The following is a 19,146-nucleotide window of genomic DNA, read 5'->3' as shown; positions in this document are numbered from 1 at the left end:
AATTATTAATTATTAATATTTTAATTAATTATAAATTATTAATATTTAAAAATAAAATAAAAAATAATTATATATAATAAAGGGTATTTTTATCTTTTTTATTTTCTATTCTTTCTTGTTTTAAAGTTATTGTTACCAACCAAATACTGTAATACGTCATAATAATCATTCATGACTCTATTCTATTTATCATACCAAACTAGATAATACTTATTATATTCTATTCCCACCTCATTCTATTTTCACGTAATAATTATTTTATTTTATTCCTATCTATTCCGCGAACCAAACGTTTAGGGCTCTGCTAGTGGCTGCAGCAAAGCCAAATTAATTAGTCCGTCACTCATCACCCTCGTTTCGAATTTCGATCGCACTCTTATCGTCAAATCGCCCTAGGAATTCCCTCAAGGTTCATCTTCTCTCTCAATTGCGTCTATTCCTTTTTCGATCATTTCCTACAAAACCCTAATTTTCTATAGCCTCTCTTAAACTAGCCTAATAGATTTTCAAAACCTTTGATTTTTCTGTTTCTTTATCCAGGAAAAGTTATTCACTTTAGAGCCTTTTTTTGTTTGTGTTTATTATTATTTTGGTTGGTGCAGTGTATTTACGAGAATGTCTCGTGTTTATGTCGGAAATCTGGATCCTCGGGTCACTGAGAGGGATCTGGAAGACGAGTTCAGGATTTTCGGCGTTCTCCGCAGGTATTTTTCTTTTCTTTTTTTTTTTAACAAAGAAAAATATTGAATTTTGATGGAGACGCCAGAAATTATTGGTTAAATATCTATGGTAGCTGTGAAAAGTTTCAGGTTTGCTAACTTTAAATGATTATTTAGTTTGTCCTACAATTTCATACAGGACAAAAAGTCTTTGAGAGATTTGTAACAAGTTTTTCATTGGTTAGTTATTTATGAAATGAATGCAGTGTATGGGTTGCTCGAAGGCCACCAGGATATGCATTTGTTGAGTTTGATGATCGAAGGGATGCTATTGATGCAATCCGTGAATTGGATGGTAACTATAAATTCTTTTCTTCCAATTTTTACTATGAATCTTGATGTTTTCCGTGTTTATTTTGTTTATATCTTTTATTTCACATACCTTTTTGAAATATGGCGGTTTTCTATTCATATGTCCTTATACAAGTTGATCATTTTATTTTATTTTATTTTTTTATGTTTGGTTATCTTTGTTTTTCTCACTTTTTGTGCTGTATATGCTTCAAATCTGTTGACTATTGAGCTTCGATATGTTAGAGATATGTCCCAACTGTTTGAGTTGGTTACTGATTTTCTTTGATATTTACACAAGTTGCTATTGTTTACTAGTAGTTGGTGGCCTGTTGTTTTAGTTGTTTAGTTTATTGTGGTTGTTCATCCAACAATTAATTCTAAAGTTCATGCTCAATTCTGTTTAGTTCTTTTGGATCCTCACATTCAAATGATCTGAGTTCTTATCCATCCTGTTTTATTGACATTTCAAAGAAATTCACTAACTATTTTTCTTTTTCTGCTTGAAGGCAAGAGTGGTTGGCGTGTGGAACTTTCTCATAATTCGAAGGGTGGCGGAGGCCGTGGTGGTCGCCGTGGTGGGGGTGAGGATTTGAAGTGTTATGAGTGCGGTGAACCTGGTCACTTTGCTCGTGAATGCCGCTTGCGCATTGGTTCACGAGGCCTGGGAAGTGGGCGACACAGAAGCCCCAGTCCTCGTCGCCGTAGGAGTCCAAGTTATGGGTATGGGCGCAGGTGTGTTTAGGGGTTCTTTTAGTTTTTCCGTTGGAGGTCGTAGAGGATGGCAGTTTCTATGCATTTTGGTTTGTAGAGGAGCCCGTAATATCGAAGGGTGCATTACAAAATGCCTTTTCTTATGATAAGCAAAAGGCTTTTTTTTTCTCTCCTGGCTTTTATTTGTATGAGAAATCACTTAAGTGAACATAAGAGAACTGGGAGAGGGCTTATTAAGGTGGACTTGGAGTCATGCCTGCACCGTACTTACTAATTTAGGAATCAATAGCCTTTGGCCTTTTTTGGAAGCCTGATGTGCTAGAATACATATTTCTGCAAGAATAATAAATCTGTGTCTAGTTAATACGTGTATGGCACACCAATTTTGTACTGCATATATCTATGTGTCCAACTAGGTTTCTATTATATGAATAAATTTGATAAAGGCTTATTATTTTTCTATTATATGAATAAATTTGATAAAGGTTTATTATTTTAAGTAAAATTTGTTTGGTTTCTAATGATTGGTCATTTGAGCAAGTGTATGCAGGCTATGGAAAAAAATTACTAACTAATTTTCCTTGCTCATAAATTTTTTGTATCTTGTGGCAGGAGCTATAGTCCACGTGGGAGAAGATCTCCTCGGCGCCGCAGCATATCACCTCGTCGTGGTCGCAGCTACAGCAGGTCACCTCCTTATCGTCATTCTCGTCGTGATTCACCTTATGCTAATGGGTAAGTAATGCGTGCTGAATTATTAATAATCATAGATCTTAATTTTGATACTTGCTTTGTAGAGTCAATCTGATATGCTTGCTTACATTCCTTTGCAGAGATTAAAGTGTGGACATGAGCTGAAGCAAATCTGAAATGACATCTATGGCAAACTAATATGCAATACTGTAGTTCTAATAGGTTCAGTGAGCAAAAGAGATTTATGTTACTTATGTTCATTTCGTGACAATGAGGTTGTTAGAACTTGTGGTTTTGCATGGCTTCTACTCTGCAAAGTGTTTCAGCCACCAAAAGGGGTGCCTTGGACACCGTTTTGCGTCGGCTTGCTGTCTTCAGCATTTGAAACTGGAGGTCCCTTTCTTACTTCATATTGTTATCTACTTTTATTTATCTGTTACGTTTTTATGTTTACTTAGTTACTATGGTAAGTTTATCTTTATGAGGTAGAAGATTCTAAAGGGTTTATATGTTTTGTTTTGAGGTGTGATTTTGAAGTAAAACAGCATCCTTTCGCCACTTTACTGCATCTTAGTGCACATGGTTTCCCCCACTCATTGCTTCTCTGCACCACTTCATCTACTCGTCGTCGCTCCTGCATATTGTAAAAGCTTGAGTTACTTGCTAGTAACAACAATTTGGTTGCAACCTTGTTGTGGTGTATGCATCTGCAACAAAGCTTCTAATTTTTTTAAGAAGATGAAGCTGTTAATTGGTCTCCTGTTATTAGCTTCTCTGCTTCTCGTCATCTACTTGTAGTATTGCTTCATATTCAGCTAGAAACTGCAATTGCCAAAAACTGAGAGCAGACCCTTTCTTAGCATGTGCTCTTCTGCAACAAAGAGTTTGATCTAGCTTTGACCTTTGCTTCCATGGTAGCTGATCTGGAGGGTGTCGATACCAATTTATCTTGGTCTTGTCTAGTACAATTTTTTGATAATGGGTAAATGTTCATATATTTGCTTGGAGACATGTTGGTAGCTGATGGTATGGCACCTTTTCTGTCTCCATTGTGACAACATGTTTTTGAAGGTTGCATTCAGCGTGGAAGCTGCTACAACCTGCACCAACTTTATTGTTGATCATCTAAGTGATGATTATCGGCAAAGGCTTGAAGGAAAGTTGGTGGTAAGTAACGGTCCTGCCTTCTGCTGTGTCTTTCCTCGTTTTCCCTCCTTTATATTTGGGTTGAGAGGAGGGGGGGTGGAGGTTTCTTGTATATTTGCTATTCCGTTTGGCCGCTGTATTTCACAGAAATTTTGATACGTTAATATGGCTAATGGTAAATGGTTGGACTTGCCCTTTCGGCCCATTTCTATCGTGTAATTTGATTGTTCTGCTGTTCCATTTACATTACAACTATAACAATAATTGATATTTCAGGACTAATGATATGCTTGGACTTGGTCAAAAAAAAAAAAGAAAGGCTAATATTATGCTTGGTAGTTCAAGTTCAAAATTCACCTTGTGAAAGGAAATTTGGACGTGCAAATTTCAGCTCAACATTCCTTGTCATGGTGTTTCAAACCGTCATAGTTGAAAAGCTTAAGAAGAAGCAATGCCCCGTGGCACTAAAAGTTGCCCCTTTCCCCTCGTCTCTGTGATGTATCCTTGTTTCCTTACCTTGACTTTTCCCACGTGATTTCACTGAAAGCTTTTGTCTGTACTTGATTAGTTTAAGCAGGAGCATCATTTTCGTTCCCCGCAAGCAAGAGGTTACATTAATTTTCTGGGGGTAGGAAGGAAAGGAGAGATTTCATTGGCTTGACTATGTTTGGTGAGTTTAGATCAGTCAAGGTCAACAATCCATTACCAATAAATGTATTCTTCGGTGTCCCCACTATAATACAAGTCTTAAGTCTTCTTGCAACTCCTTCCAACCACTAGGATAAAACTTTGATCTTTCTTACTTCTCTGTAACACTAAATTTTGTTAGGAAAGTGAGTGACGAAGGCATGGAGAAGAAGTAGTGCCATAATTGTTTTACCATGACTAGCTTATTCTACTGAAAACCTTATGAAATTCTACACAAAAATCTCTACTTGATTTTTACCTCAACCCTTTGCCGGATGTTGAAAAGAGGTAAATTATTTGTGCAAAGCTTGATGTAGAAATGCCGGAGCACTTTCCAAGTAATTGTTCCTTGAAATTCCCTCCAAGCACCTCAATAGGCGGCACTCATCAGTACAATCATAAAAGTAGCAACAAATGATCTTTGCAACCCTTTGTCTTAATCTACAATCAGTTCATATTCCGGAAAATGAGAATCTAAATTTATTTTCTTGGGTAGGAAGGAAAGAAGTTTCCTTGCTTGATCATGCTATTGTTTGGTGATTTTACATCACCAAAGGTCAACATCTTTGACCAAATGAATGGGCGAGGATGCCTTCGTATCCTAGGTGTTGCTCCAGAAAGTCAAGTCCTCTAGCCTGTCCTCCAACCACTACTGATAAAACTTTCAGCTTTCTTAGCGGCAATCGGTTTGTTTCGAGTGAATGGCCATAGAAAGTGAGCGAGAGAGGGGCACGGAGGAGGATTATACCCGCATTATGTTGAAGCAGAAGCTAAAGTTCTTTGATATTTTCAAACAAGCTCTAACAATTCCGTGCACAAGTAAGAAGTTCATTGTCTTCAGTTTTTTCACCTCCCTTCCTTTTTTCTGCTTCTTGGTTTTCTTTGAGATCATTCTCCAGGGACTATTCCTTGAAACCGCCAAGTTTCTTGAACAACGTCCACAGTACTCGTATTACTACGATTATCTTGGGAAATATGAAAGATTGGCAACGAATTTTTTCCCTAAATTAATTCAACTCTGCCTTCTTTACCTGATACCTTATCAGCTCCTGGAGTTCCTCAACATAATCGTAGTTGTTCCTTTGGCGTCAATGATATATACCGCGGAGAAACCAGTCAGCTTCAGAGATATGATGGTACGCAAAACAAGGTTAAAAGGTCCCTTCATTACATCAATATATATTCATCTCTTGTCAACTACTATTCTAATTGGCTTAGCAGGATTTCTCACCAACTGCTATATTATGGTGAGGAGCTTTGATTATCACGCATACGTTGACGTTTTGCTAACCATCGTTCGGGGAGTTGGTTTTACAATTCTGTTGGTTAAGTTGTTAGAGTGGAGTGCTGGATGGAACATGGCTTTAGTAATTTCGATATTGGAGGAGAAATATGGGATTGAAGCATTGGAGTGGGCCGCATATATGAACAGGGATTGTAGCCAGCGAGGACTAATTTTGATGCTTGTTTTCTTTGCGTGGGGACTTACCATTAGGCTGTCCTGCATCTTTTACGGATGCAGTGATGAACTTGCAACTGGAAGCGTTTTGTTCACTTCTATATACACTTGCTTGATTTGTTTAGGAAATGCGATGAAGTGGGTAATTTGTGTTGTATATTTCTTTGATTGCAAGAAGGGAATTTCAGAAAAGAAAGTTGATGATGAGGAAGTAGGAAGAGATGTTAAACTTGTCGATCATTGACAGAACTGAAGCAGTATGTACTTAAATCTTGTGCAAGAGTTGACACTGGATATTCGTTGTTCCCCGTTTAGATCAGTTAAATGATTGAGCATTTTGGGAATATTAACATTGTCAAGTTGCTTTTGGAAATGAATAATGTTAGGAGTCATAATTTCATTATGATTGTAACTTATCAGCTTAATTTTTTAGTTTGAATGATGGGTTGTTGAGCACCTTAATTAATCTCAACTTGAATTCTGTGTGCGTCTAATGTATCAGTTTAAATTTCTAGATGGAACTATTAGTTAGCATCCTAAGTAATGGCACAACAGACAATTGGCCAGCATTAACGTTCCTCTCTATTTGCAGATTATGCTTCCAAAACAGAATTAGGTCTGTTGTACAATTCAGACCTTCCAAACTTTGACTCCAATTCTGTTGCTTTATCGTGGGAATACTTTTGTTGGCTGGTTTGTTCATTTTGGTAACACCAAAAGTCAACAACACACTGCCTCCGGGGCACGGCATACTTTGAAACTTTGAAATGCTAGGCAGAACCAATGATTCTGTCTAATCAGCTTGTTGCAATGACATATTTCTCATTTTACTCAAATTTTTAGTCAAACTTCCGACTGTTCCTTTCTTTCCAACAGTTTAGACCCATGGTTTTATTTTAACGCGTATCAATTCAGCCTGAATGTCAGCAAGTAGATTTGTGCAAGTCTAGTGGAAATTCTATAACCTATTGCAATTTCCAATAACTCTGACCAGGGAAATTCTGTTACATATGATCAAGAATATATTTACACTTTTTTTTTTTTACTGGGGTCGGAAAGAAATTTTGTCTTGTTTGATCATGTTTGGTGTCAAAAGTAATATAGTGTATGAGTATGTTAAGTTTGGTCAGTCAAGTTCTACCACCCACATTCAATGACTGGATGTGGATAACTTTGTATGAGCGTGCTTTTGGGGTCTCCCCAAAGGCCCCGAAGTCTTCGTGCAAGACCAAAAGAGAAGACTTTGATCTTGCTTTAACAACAAACGATTCAAGATGCTATAGAACTACAGAATGAGAAACATGGAGATCGATTACACTCAAATTATGTCCAAGGAGAAGCGTGAATTCCTCGATATACTCAAAGAAGCTCTTACAATTCCCCATAAACATATCAACTTTATCATCTTCAGCCTTCTCACCTCCTTTCCTTACTTCGGTCTTTCAGTTTTCTTTGAGATTGTCCTCCAGCAAACGTTGCTTAAAACCTTCAAGTTCTTCACACCCGTGCCTTCAGATTCCTTTTACTATGACTGGGAATCATCAGTTGCCTTGCATGATGATTGGCATAGATCTGGGGGGAATCTTTCTGGTGAATGGATTAAACTCTGTCTTCTCTACCTGGCACCATATCATCTTCTAGGGCTCCTTAACATAGTCATGACTGTTAATGCAGCATCCATGATATATGCAGGAGAGAAACCAATCAGCCTCAGAGATATTTTGGTACAGAAAACAAGGTTGAAAGGTCCCTTCATTACATCAATATATGTTCTTCTATTGTCAACTTGTATTCTACTTGGATTAGTTGGGGTTGTAACCAACTGCTATATTCTGTCAAAGGGCTTTGTAATAGACTACTATTATTATAGTTCGAATAACAACTTTGTGGATTCATTGATAACCATATTCCATATCACTATATTTATAGCATTGTTGATGAAATACTCAGAGTGGAGTGCTGGATGGAACATGGCTCTTGTGATCTCAGTATTGGAGGAGACGTATGGGATCGAAGCATTTGAACTCGCGACTTATTTTAGCAGGGGTAGTACCCGGCGTGGACTTCTTTTGATGCTTGTTTTCGTTGCATGGGAAATTGTCTTCAGGTTGCCCTGCCTCTTTGGGAGGTGGAGTGAGAGGCTTGGAGCCATTGTGTTCACCTCTGTATTCACTGGCTTGATTTGTGTAGGGAATTTGATGAAGTGGGTGGTTTGCGTGGTATATTTCTTTGATTGCAAGAAGAGGATTTTAGAGAAAAAAGTTGACGAGGAAGTAGGGAGTGATGGTAAAGTTGTCAATGTATAAGTTCTTATTCCATTTTGTAAGCACTAGGAATTAGCAGAAGAAACCAAAGGGCAGTCATGAAAAGAAGCTAAAGTTTTATAGATGCCTAAATATTCTAATAAAAATTATGATGGCTTGTTGCAGCATTTAATTTATTGGGAGATGTTGGTAGCATTCTAGTGGCAAAGTAGCACTTGAATCATTACATACAGATCTTACCACTTTTCCGTTCTAATTTCTGTTATACTATTTCCCTTTGAATTCAGGGCCATTCCTACTTCCCTCTATTGGCTCTGCTAGCTGGAGAATACTAGTTGATACTGTCTATTTGAGTTATAACAAGAGAAATAGCCAGAATTTGTGTTATATTATTGCTATTATTTCCCTTTGATATTGTCTATTTGTGTGGCAGAGGTCACCACTGCTCTGTCTGAATGCATTTTACCCTTCCTTTGTTTGGTTAGAAGACTCATAAAATTTATTGATAAAGCAAGGCACTTTATCACATTGCTCTCTGTCCTGCTCCCACCATTCTTAACTTTCAAGCTACTATGTCTACTTTGAGGGGTTTTGGCTCCAGACTTGTGCCCATGCAACCCCTTTACCTATATCCCCATCTGACCCACTACTATTCTTTAACGATACTACAGAATAAAGATTCTCGTTTTTAAAGTAGCTAAATTTAATAAGAAAATCGTTAATTAAGTATAATATAGTTCATTTAAGAAATTGTTAAGGTATATATTCTATTCAGTATATTTACACTTTTGAAGTTGGTAATTTTATATATAGTTAATTAATTAACGATTATATATAGATAGACAAGTGAGGTGATAAGTTAAAAGGTATAATTTTGCACTTTCAATACCTGTAAGTTCACATTGGTAAATGTTTAAGTAGAGATCATACATAGGTTCAGCTTATAAATTAAGCAGTTTTTATATAAACTACAAAGAAGAAAAAAGAAAAAAGGGGTTTACGTACCAATTACTCGCACCGACTACAACGAAAGTCTGACATTGTCAAACCTCAACTGAAACCGTGAGTGAGACTTTAACTAAAATTAAAAAGAAGAGGTTATGGTTAGATGATGATGACTTCGTTGGTGGAAGTGATGGAGCTTTCTTTTCAATAAATAAAGAATTGATCGAGTTTAACCAATGGCTTCGATGCCCATCTGGTTTGACCTTAAGACACTCGTTCCTGGTATATGACCGAAAACCTCCACATAAATGATAAAACTCAAACTCTCCACTACCCAAGCCATTGGACGTGAAAGGGATTGAGATGCAGAACCAGACGCTGGAGTTGTTTAGCATACTTAAACAAGCTCTTATAATCCCTTGTCAAAATACCAACCTCATCCTACTTTCTTTCCTCGCCTCCCTACCCCTCCTTTGCTTCATGCTTTTCCATGAAATGATCCTCCACAGAACACTTATCGCAACCTCGGAGATTTTTCGACAACCCCCAGCTTATTTCAGTCATTGGCTGATCCCAGTCAATGCAACCAGAAGCATGGCTAATGATTTCTCTTATAAACTGATACAACTGGGTCTTCTCCACCTGCTGCCCCTTCATCTTCTGGAGCTCTGCGCTGTGGTGGTTTCCGTTGATTTGACAGCAAAAACATATACCAAAGAGAAACCAACTAATCCCAAGGAGATGATACAAAGACTTCTCAATAAAGCAAGGTGTAAAGGCATTCTTGTCACATCTTCATATGTTTACTTGGTATCAACTTGTTTCCTACTCGGATTAGCGTGGTTAGTGACAAACTTCTATATTATTGTGAGGACTTTTTTCAATAATGTGTTCACTGCAGCACTTTTTAGAGTAACTTGCATAGCTCTGCTAGCGAAATACTTGGAATGGGCAGCTATCTGGAACATGAGTATTGTGATTTCAATATTAGAGGAGATACATGGGGCTAATGCTCTGGGACTCTCGGCTTATTTTTGTAGAGGCAGCGAGAGACAAGGGATTCTGTTGATGCTTATTTTCTTCACATGGGGTGCCGGTTTAAGGTTAGTGTGCTTCTATGGCGGATGCAATAAGAAAGACTGGACAAGTCTTATACAGGTTAGCTTGATTTGTATGGGGAATGTGATGAAGTGGATGGCTTGCGTGATACATTTCTATCATCGCAGAGAACACAATCTACACCGGGTTGATGAAGAAGCAGGGAAACAAGTCGAAGCTGTGTATGAAATTTTTTAAATAATCTGCCTACTTCTTAAGCAATATTTTATTTTCTTTATCTTCTGGTGGTGCAAAACAGGGGTCCAACAGTCTTAAGATGTAGCTCAATAACTTTTGTAAATACAAATATGTTATCATACAAGTAATACAAAGAACGTACAACATATTTGACCCAAAATGTGAATGAGACCAGTTGATGTTCCTTTCATCAGTATGGACTACGAACAAAAAAACTCCAGATCCTAAACCATTGACGCCCCTTATACCTCGGGGTTCGCCTTTCAGAGGGCATGGAATGGAAGGCACACCTCTGAAGGTGGTTTGGCATATGATATAGAAAAGCATGAGATCCAAGCTAACTTACTCCGCATTTTTATATTTCTTTTTTAAAAAAAATGGAAGTTGATTAAAGAACTGAACGATCTCAAACATCCATGGTATATATTTAAAAAAGAATATAACACAAAGTTGTGAATCAGATGAATGATGTCAAGGAAGAGCCATTTATATCAACTAAATGACCATTATCCCTTATGGACTTGTAGACTGGTAGAAAACAGAAAGACCAGTGTCCTTCAACGATCATACTACAAATTCTCTTCCACATAACAATAACATTAATTGAACTTATAAATCCAAGGTTCATCACTACATGAGACCATCAAGCATGGATAAAAACCAATGCTCCCACAATAACTCAAAATTTGTAAATGATCTTCAAAATTTCCATCCCTAATGTTTTGAATCAATCACCTTCTTCGCAAAGGATGGCAAACAGAAAGCAGCCGAATGAATCTGAAATCAGGAAACGTAAAGATTTAGCCAAAAAATGTGAATCACAAATTATTTTCTCGCACAAGGAATTTAGAAAATAGCAGAGTCACACCTCAGAGTTGTAAAACCTTAGGGGTCGTTTTGATTTGCAGCAGCTATCATCACTGTCAATAGGGTTCACAGGATGCTTGAAGTCAACAGGAGGTCCCTCAGTTGAGCAAAGCATGAAACCAATCACACCACTGGAACAAAAACAAAAGGCTCTATGATGACAGGCAGTAAAAAAAGGCTCTATGATGACAGGCAAACACAAGAAAATGCACCACATAGTTATATGGGTGCATAAGATATACCCTCATTCAAAGGAGGAAAGCCTCCTTTGAAGTTGAGGGCATTAACAACATAAATCTACAGAGAGAAAAGATAAGGGGAGGGGGGTATAATCAGAAAAGAAAGCAGTTGGTCATGGGATGAAGGAAAGGTCATTAGCATATGCCTTGGGTATGTAGGAACCGTAGTCCATGCATAGTTAACGGAGCCTTTGAAGATTTGGCGGCAGTTCGCTACAATATCCTCAATTATGTGCATATGTAGCCAGATACTTTCTGCCTGAGTACAGACTACTCCACCTGGACGAAGAGCCTTTGCCACTGACTCAAAAAAGGGCTTCTCAAAGAGCTCTTGTGCCGGACCTGAGATGATAAATAATGAATCATATATTTTAAAGATGCTAAACCATTCAGAACAAAAAAGACAATGCACCATTTCCAAATATAGCATTACCTATTGGGTCAGAAGAATCCACTATAACGGCATCATAAGTACCTTCTGGAACAGCCTTCAAAAATGCAACTCCTGAAATACAAAAGATCATTAATAATTGATATCATGCAATAGAGTATAAAAGCACCAAAAAATAGTAGACCATACCATCACCAATATGAAGGGTCACACGGGGATCCTCATAACCAACAGCTACATCAGGGAAAAATTCTTTAGAAACCTAGCACAGAGAAGGATGCATATTGTTATAAGAACAAGACTCTGTCAAGGTATGATTGGAAACTCCTAGCCAATTGGTTTAAATTATTGTAGCCTAAGTAAAAATTTATAGAAACGACAAACTAGCATTTTGCAGAAAAATCCTAATGTGTTAAGAAAGTCAGTGAACTAAACATGACTTGGCCCACTTTTCATCAATCAATTACAACTCATTATGAATTATATAGGCTGTATGAAAGGCAAGAAAGATATTCATTTTACTACTCACATCAACTACCATCTTATCAATTTCACAGATGTCAATCTGCTCAACAGAAGAATGACGAGAAACTTCCCGTAGAACTCCACCATCTCCACCACCAATAACCAAAACCTGGTGAAAAAAATATATGTATCAGTTGGAATTGAAGAGAAAAGCAGGTATGATAACAGTGCCTATCAAATAATTCAATCTTATGTAGAGTAATCTTAAAAGCAACCCTCCAACAGAAGGCCACGCATTAAATGGAAAAACAGACTATGCAAATAAGTAAAATAAGTCCAACTAAAAACTATAAAACAGAAACAATTCCCTCACTGGTAAAATATCAGCAATTCATATATTTTCTTTAACTTAAGAGGTTCTTCAGGCAGTGGAGACTTTCTCATGAAAAAGGTAGAGAAAAAGAAAACATTTAACACTTGACTATAATTGTAGGCTTTATAGCAAACACAAAACGATGAAGTTTACCACAAAATTAAAAAAGAAAACAATAAACCAAAAATTGAGTCAAAAAAACAAATTAAATCATTTCAGATGGATCTCGATAATCATTATATGGTCCTGTCAATACAATTATGAAAATCGAACATTTTTTTCAATCATTCTCTTGCACCTTCCACAGGCATCCTCTATAGTTGAATATAAAAAGAGAGGACTACTTTAGGATTCAAGCCATAATGAATCTAAAACATGACAAGGAATTCATTGAAAATGTTCCGTTATGACATAAAAATCAGCTACAAAATTACTCATTAATTAAAACCAGCTAAATGCCTGACTTTGATATCTACTGATGCATAAAACATTAACACTAATACAGTAGCTGAAAGACCTTCTTTGGATTTGGAATGGAGCAAAGAGGAAGGTGAGTAATCATTTCTTGATATGCACATTCATCCCTCTCTGTGAGCTGAATCACACCGTCCAAAACAAGGACCTTCCCATATGTTGATGACTGCAAAAGTTACCATGTTTAGTATTTCGCTTTAAAACAGGAAATTCTTGAAGAAACTAGACAAGGAAAACAGAAGCCAAAAAAAGTGATATTCTCCTCAGAGCATCAAATACCTGGAAGACCATAACATTCTGGTAATCAGACTTTCCTTGAAATAAGATCTTTTCAACCTTTAAAGAATGTGCCTCTCCTGCATATTTCAGTATGAAAATGATTCATAAAAGATATTAGAGTGTCTTCTTCTAAATACTTAAAGAAATATCTTTTATGCAAAAAATCATCTAATTTGCTCCCTTATATCTATCTTAAATTAAGGAAACTTACAAAGCCTAAGGTATGGAACAGGGATCAAACTCCATGACAAGCAACATAGAAATCCCTGTGCTCGCTAAGAAGACCCATACCTTGCAAACCTAAGACTGGCCTCAGACTCCACCTGACTCATAATAACTACTAGTTCTAGAAAAAGAATCCATAAACTCAAGACAGATAGTAATGGATTAACATATTGATTTATGATTGAATATAAGTCCAACCCAACTATTACACTGATAATAAACATTTTCAATTAAGAAATACACATAAGTGACAACATGCAACTGAACAATTGTCATTCAAGCAATTGAATATACAGCTAAAAACATCAATAAGACACCTCGTGAGGGGAGTTGTAGAGAAAAATTGTCATAGAAGCAATTGCAGATAAGCAACTGCAGTTAGTTGCTACTAACAAGGCTAAAGAGTCTTTTAAAAGAAATAAAATCTGCAAGAATCTCTGACATTTTTAATGGATTGTTAACCAAAAAATAGTGTTATCATAGTAAATGAAGTTAATCTTATTGAAGTCGTCTTCCTAGACTAGAATTCATTATAGATAATGAGAATTCACAAAATGGGCAGAAATGACAACAAAGTTAAATGAGAGGTGCAAACGAGTGGGACACAATTAACATCCATGAAGAAATCCCATCCTCGATATCAATATAGAAAAACTTCCAAAAAGAGTGATAATGAATATCAGCTAACCAGGAACTTCAGAAACAACAATAGAAAGGGGAAAACAAATTTGGAAATAAGCATATATTCATGCCCTGGATATCATAAACGAAATAGAACTTGATGATATTCAAACAGCTCAAAACAAACGAACCCATGAATTCATAATCATTTATATCGTTAGAAGAATGAATAATTTATATAAATAAATAAACACAACAAAAAAAATCCATTTTTAAAACAGTTCAAGCCAAATAACAAGCACAGAAATTTACTCACCCATCATCTAGAATAGATCGCATAACCATATACATACATACATAAAAAAAATCCCCACAGCCGTAAGGGGAAAAAAATGACCAAAATGAAACAAAACAGAGTCAAGAACCAAGAAGCCTCGTTTGGTTACGAAACGAAGCAGAAGGAGGGAAGTGAACCTTTTATACTCCTTTGTCCAAACAACGTGAAGAACAGACAGGAAAAAAACGGTATTATGGAGAGTAGAAAAAACGTACCAGGCCACATTTGGTTAATCTCAGAGAACCATCCAGGAATAACAGAGGATATCCCATCAGCTTCCTTAACGTTATTGGAAGCGTTACTTTTATCACCTTCCGTTTCCATGGCAGCTGCAGAAACCCCGTTTTCTTCATCTTCTCTCGGCCTTTTAACGGGCAAATCCGAACAACTCACAGGGGCACCGCTCTCTTCTGCCATAGAGAAGACAGTTTTTTTTTTCCCTGCTCTTTAGAAGAGAAAAAAAAAACCCCCAAAAGGCAAAAAGCCCTAATAAAAGAAAGAGAAAAGAGTTACAAAAATCTTGGGTTTGTTACTCTGAGAGAGAGAGAGAGAGACAGAGAGAGAAACAGAGAGAGAGAGGCCACACAATCTTGGTCTTCCTTTATGGTACTCGTAATAAAGCAAAAATGCTTGCTAGGGGCTGGGCCGCTTTGGGTAAAGAATATAGAATAATATCAGAATATATGTGAAGTAAAGAATGAAAAAGTTAAAATATATGGTCATACAACGAATCTGCTTGCAAACGACGCATCTTTTTGTGCGGGTTGGATTGTCGTCTTTCGTCTTTTCCCCTTTTCTTTCTCTTAAGTAATCTTAATTAACAGTAATCTCATGTGTGAAAGCACAAATAAATAGTAGTAATGAAAAAAGATTACATATATATATATATATATATATTCCTTTTAAAGTACAATATAAAAATGATAAGGTCCTCGATTAGGGTTGGGAACTTGGGATTGGGATGAAATCATGACTTTTTTTTTTCCTTTTGGTTTTTGGTTGGTTCTGAATTAATGAATTTTTATTTCTTTTTTTTGCTTTATGTCAGGGTGAAATGTTTGCAGAATATCAAGGCTATGGGTGGGGGAATCGGTGCAATGTAAAGCCCTTGACCTTGTCTGTAGACTATTCTACAGTGAACACACACTGATGCCAATGTTATGTTCCTATCTAAGCCCTTATTGGATTTTCTTTTAACAGAAATTGAGCATAAACTATTCGGCATGTGGATCGGACCCCATGGAGCTTGGGATTACCCGGTTCAACCTTATCCTCTTCTTTATAATTTTACTTAATGCAACTTGTCCTCACCCCATGTACAAATTTTGGCCTGCCTACAATTTGATATTTGCCAAGTTGTACTCTTTCCATGTGATTGACCAGGTTGCCATGTGTTGTTAGATTGTCCTTTGAATTTTTAGCTAAATTTCATTCACTAAATGCACCATTTGCCTTTGTTCTCCTCTTCTTTTTTCTTTTTCTTTTTCTTTTTGTACTTTATCTCCATCCAAATTCATGGCACAAACATTTAATATTTTTCACAAATGATACCTAATTAATTTGACCCAATATTAGTTGCATAAATTCTCTCGACTCGAGAAGCTTATTTGAATTTCTTAATCTCAAATTTATTTTTTTACCAAAAAAAAACCCTTTCATAATCATAATAATGGTAATTGATATGTTAAAAAACTAACATTTGTATTTTAAGAAACATAGACTTTACCGACGTGTCCAGTAGTTAATTATGAGAAGATTATGAGAATAAAAAAAATTAAATGTGTAATGTATGAAATATTACCTAACGCAAACAATTGAAATGATTACATTTTTTTTTTCATTTTCAAGGGAAAAAAGGAAAGACATTTTGTGGCTTATGTATTTTTTTAGTATTGATTTTCTCAATGATAATACATGCTAATATTTTTTATAAATAAGACATACTATCACATAGATTATTTCCTCTATTATTGATATATTCAATAAGTTATTGCACTTTACGTTATTAATTAAAGTTATCATGTCAATATAAGGAGCTTATTTTATTTGATGGTATTATTGTATATCCATTTATACTAGACATGTCAAGCCCGCAAGCCTGGCCTGACTCGAGTGAGGTCTTTTCCAAGTTTAGGCTCAACTCGCCTCTCGAGATTATTTTATTATTAAATAAATGTTTTTAGATAATTTTAATTATAAAATATATTTAAAATATCGATGTAAAAATATTTTCAAATATTTTAATATTTTAATAATAAATAAATTTTAATTGTGCAAGTAGAGTAGAGTTGAGTCGAAGCTCAAACATAAGATTTAGAGGTTCAATGCAACTCATAGACACCTCTAATTTATATAAATAAAAAATTTAATGACAATATATATTATCATATCATTTATTTTTCAACTCGAAAAAAAGAGAATTCAAATCTAATTTTAAAAAAAAAGCTAAAATTCATATTGTTACACTTAATAATGAACAATTAAAACCTTTGAGCATGAATTTAATATTGAATGAAAAAAGAGGGGAGAGAGAGAGAGAGAAACAGTTTGATAGCGTTATAAGAATAAATAAATACAAAATCTAGTCTGATATGAAATGGAAGTTGAAAGACAAGGCCTGGAGGCTGGAACGTGAGTTTCTGCCATAAAAAGGCAACAACCTTTGCTTTTGTAAATACATAACACATATAACGAAACATTTAGGAATTGAAGCTTAAGATAATTGAGGCAGGAAAATAGGAAGAGCGCAGCCTCGAGATGCTTAGATGCCTTAATCGCTAATTTAAAACATTTCTTAATCAACACATGAAATATTAATACTTTCCTCAGGCGTGTCCAAGGCTCTAGATAACTGAACGCTTGGCGTACGCGAAGGGACAAAAATCATGCATGGCCAAATTTATTGACCATAAAAACCTGCATGTTTGCGAAAGGAATCAATGATTGGTCAAAATCCCAAAAAGAGGGAAGCTGAGTGTATATGGGTTTCATACTTTATGATTTTTGTCACACCCCACACTAACACTAGAAGTTGTATGTGTAAACTGATGATGATAAGCTTCCAAGAAATTAGCTTTTGACAGAGTTTGGATCGGTCTGCCATGCAGATGCAGTGCAACTATATACACTGTTGTTGATGATTCTTTCTAACTTGCAAGAGAGCGGCAAAAGTCAAAAATTACACGTTCCCCACCCCAAAAGCCTGGCCCTCAGCCCCCAGCTGGCCAGCTTCCACTCACTGCTGTCTCTCTCGTGGTTTTGGTCGGCGAAGAATAGGCCCCTCAAACATGGTTTCCATTGGATTCAATTTTCTGCTGCCGATCATTGTTGCAATTATTCTTCTTGTGGAATTGTGCTTGTTCGGATCCCCGTGCTCAGGCTACATGCACCTTTTCTTTTTTTCTTTTGAACGCCATTGAAGCATGCCATTTCATATTGTAAATGTAAGGTTAGAGTCAAGTTGTCATAATTCTCTTCAACAGCTTCTCGTGCTATAGCACAGTTGGGCGCTTGGTCCAATGATTACCCGCTCTCTCTCTCTCTTTTCCAGAAAAACTGGGAATGGGAATATTCAACTCTATGATCTACTTATTATTGTCAATCCTAATTCAAGTTACTCCTTAACAAGATGCTACTACTTATTACAAATTGTTTACCCAAGCTCCAAACACATTAATTCTTAATTGATGAACCAACGAAACGTGTGTGTCTACATATATATCTTTAATTAACTAATCATGACCCATCAAGCATGTATCCAACATTTTTGTATTCACGATATTAGCGTAAAGAAAAAACATTTATGATATTTCATTTCATATCAAATGTAAACATGAGTATTAAATTTTGTTTAAAGATTTAAGTCAGTCATTATATATTAATAATTAGAATTTAAGATTTTGAGGATTATGTGATTTAATTCTAAAAAATTGTTGGGTCAATATTGATGCTTAGACTCAGAAATATTGATGCTTGGACTCGGAATATTATAATATTGATCATATATTGTATACAATTAATATTGCATATCGCTTAAATACATTTTATCATCTTACTTAGATTTCTTTTCCTTGTCGTATTATCATAGTAAACTCTTGTCTTATTCATTTTTCGTGAATCTTCCCACCATAAACTTACTATGCTTACATTTTAAGCAAGGGCGAAGTAAAGGGGGTGATGGATGGTGATGGCCGTCACCCCTCAATTTTTAAATTTCTTTATTATTAGATGTACAACTTTGTTTTATATTATATGTTTCTTCATGAAATTTTACCTAATAAATGTAGCAAGAAATTAATTTTGAAATTGAAAGAAAATAATAAAATAATCTACAATATTTGTAAAAGCACAAATGTTTTGGAGAAATTTTTTATCGAAGAATACATATTTATTTGTTCATTATATTTTTCCATAGCTATTTTTATTTTTATTATAATATTAATAGTATTTATTCAATTTGTAAATAAGAATTCTACTTGTATCAAATGATTATCGTTAAAAATACTTTTTATTATAAATATTAATAATTTATAAAAAATTGTTGACAAATACATATAATTTGTTCATTATACTTCTATGTTGCCATTACAAATATTAATAGTATTTATCTCATTTGTAAATAAAAAATAATGCTTAGACATAATGACTATCATTGTCGTCAT

General features: G+C 35.6%; 5 protein-coding genes across 6 annotated transcripts; 4 read left to right on the top strand and 1 right to left on the bottom strand.

The window, feature by feature from the left end:
* Window positions 288–3,768, top strand: LOC18609404 (serine/arginine-rich splicing factor RSZ21). Of its 2 annotated transcripts, none has more exons than XM_018115973.1 (6): window positions 288–409; window positions 603–704; window positions 926–1,014; window positions 1,520–1,733; window positions 2,337–2,459; window positions 2,558–3,768. In XM_018115973.1, exons 2-6 carry the CDS (start codon window positions 616–618, stop codon window positions 2,562–2,564), a joined length of 522 nt encoding a protein of 173 aa, XP_017971462.1. In that variant the 5' UTR covers window positions 288–409; window positions 603–615; the 3' UTR covers window positions 2,565–3,768. The 2 variants fall into 2 exon arrangements, with proteins under 2 accessions (XP_017971462.1, XP_007044558.1); XM_007044496.2 differs by having other exon boundaries at window positions 1,520–1,745.
* LOC18609403 lies at window positions 4,635–6,198 on the top strand. The gene is made up of 3 exons (XM_007044494.2): window positions 4,635–5,069; window positions 5,297–5,386; window positions 5,472–6,198. Exons 1-3 carry the CDS (start codon window positions 4,952–4,954, stop codon window positions 5,951–5,953), a joined length of 690 nt encoding a protein of 229 aa, XP_007044556.2. The 5' UTR covers window positions 4,635–4,951; the 3' UTR covers window positions 5,954–6,198.
* On the top strand, window positions 6,847–8,360 carry LOC18609402. Its single transcript, XM_018115972.1, has one exon. It carries the CDS (start codon window positions 7,002–7,004, stop codon window positions 8,013–8,015), a length of 1,014 nt encoding a protein of 337 aa, XP_017971461.1. The 5' UTR covers window positions 6,847–7,001; the 3' UTR covers window positions 8,016–8,360.
* LOC18609401 lies at window positions 9,167–10,374 on the top strand. The gene has a single exon (XM_007044492.2). The coding sequence runs from the start codon at window positions 9,282–9,284 to the stop codon at window positions 10,212–10,214; it is 933 nt and encodes a 310-aa protein (XP_007044554.2). The 5' UTR covers window positions 9,167–9,281; the 3' UTR covers window positions 10,215–10,374.
* Window positions 10,612–15,058, bottom strand: LOC18609400 (spermidine synthase). Its single transcript, XM_018116336.1, has 9 exons — window positions 14,701–15,058; window positions 13,303–13,379; window positions 13,067–13,189; window positions 12,241–12,345; window positions 11,901–11,973; window positions 11,754–11,825; window positions 11,467–11,662; window positions 11,083–11,212; window positions 10,612–10,991 (listed from the first exon to the last, which is right to left on the bottom strand). The coding sequence occupies exons 1-9, from the start codon at window positions 14,900–14,902 to the stop codon at window positions 10,929–10,931; spliced, it is 1,041 nt and encodes a 346-aa protein (XP_017971825.1). The 5' UTR covers window positions 14,903–15,058; the 3' UTR covers window positions 10,612–10,928.

This window comes from Theobroma cacao, chromosome 2 (assembly GCF_000208745.1).
Source record: "Theobroma cacao cultivar B97-61/B2 chromosome 2, Criollo_cocoa_genome_V2, whole genome shotgun sequence".
Lineage (NCBI taxonomy): Eukaryota > Viridiplantae > Streptophyta > Magnoliopsida > Malvales > Malvaceae > Theobroma > Theobroma cacao.
The sequence above is the reverse complement of the archived record's forward strand: the minus strand, read 5'-3'. Positions and strand labels throughout refer to the sequence as shown.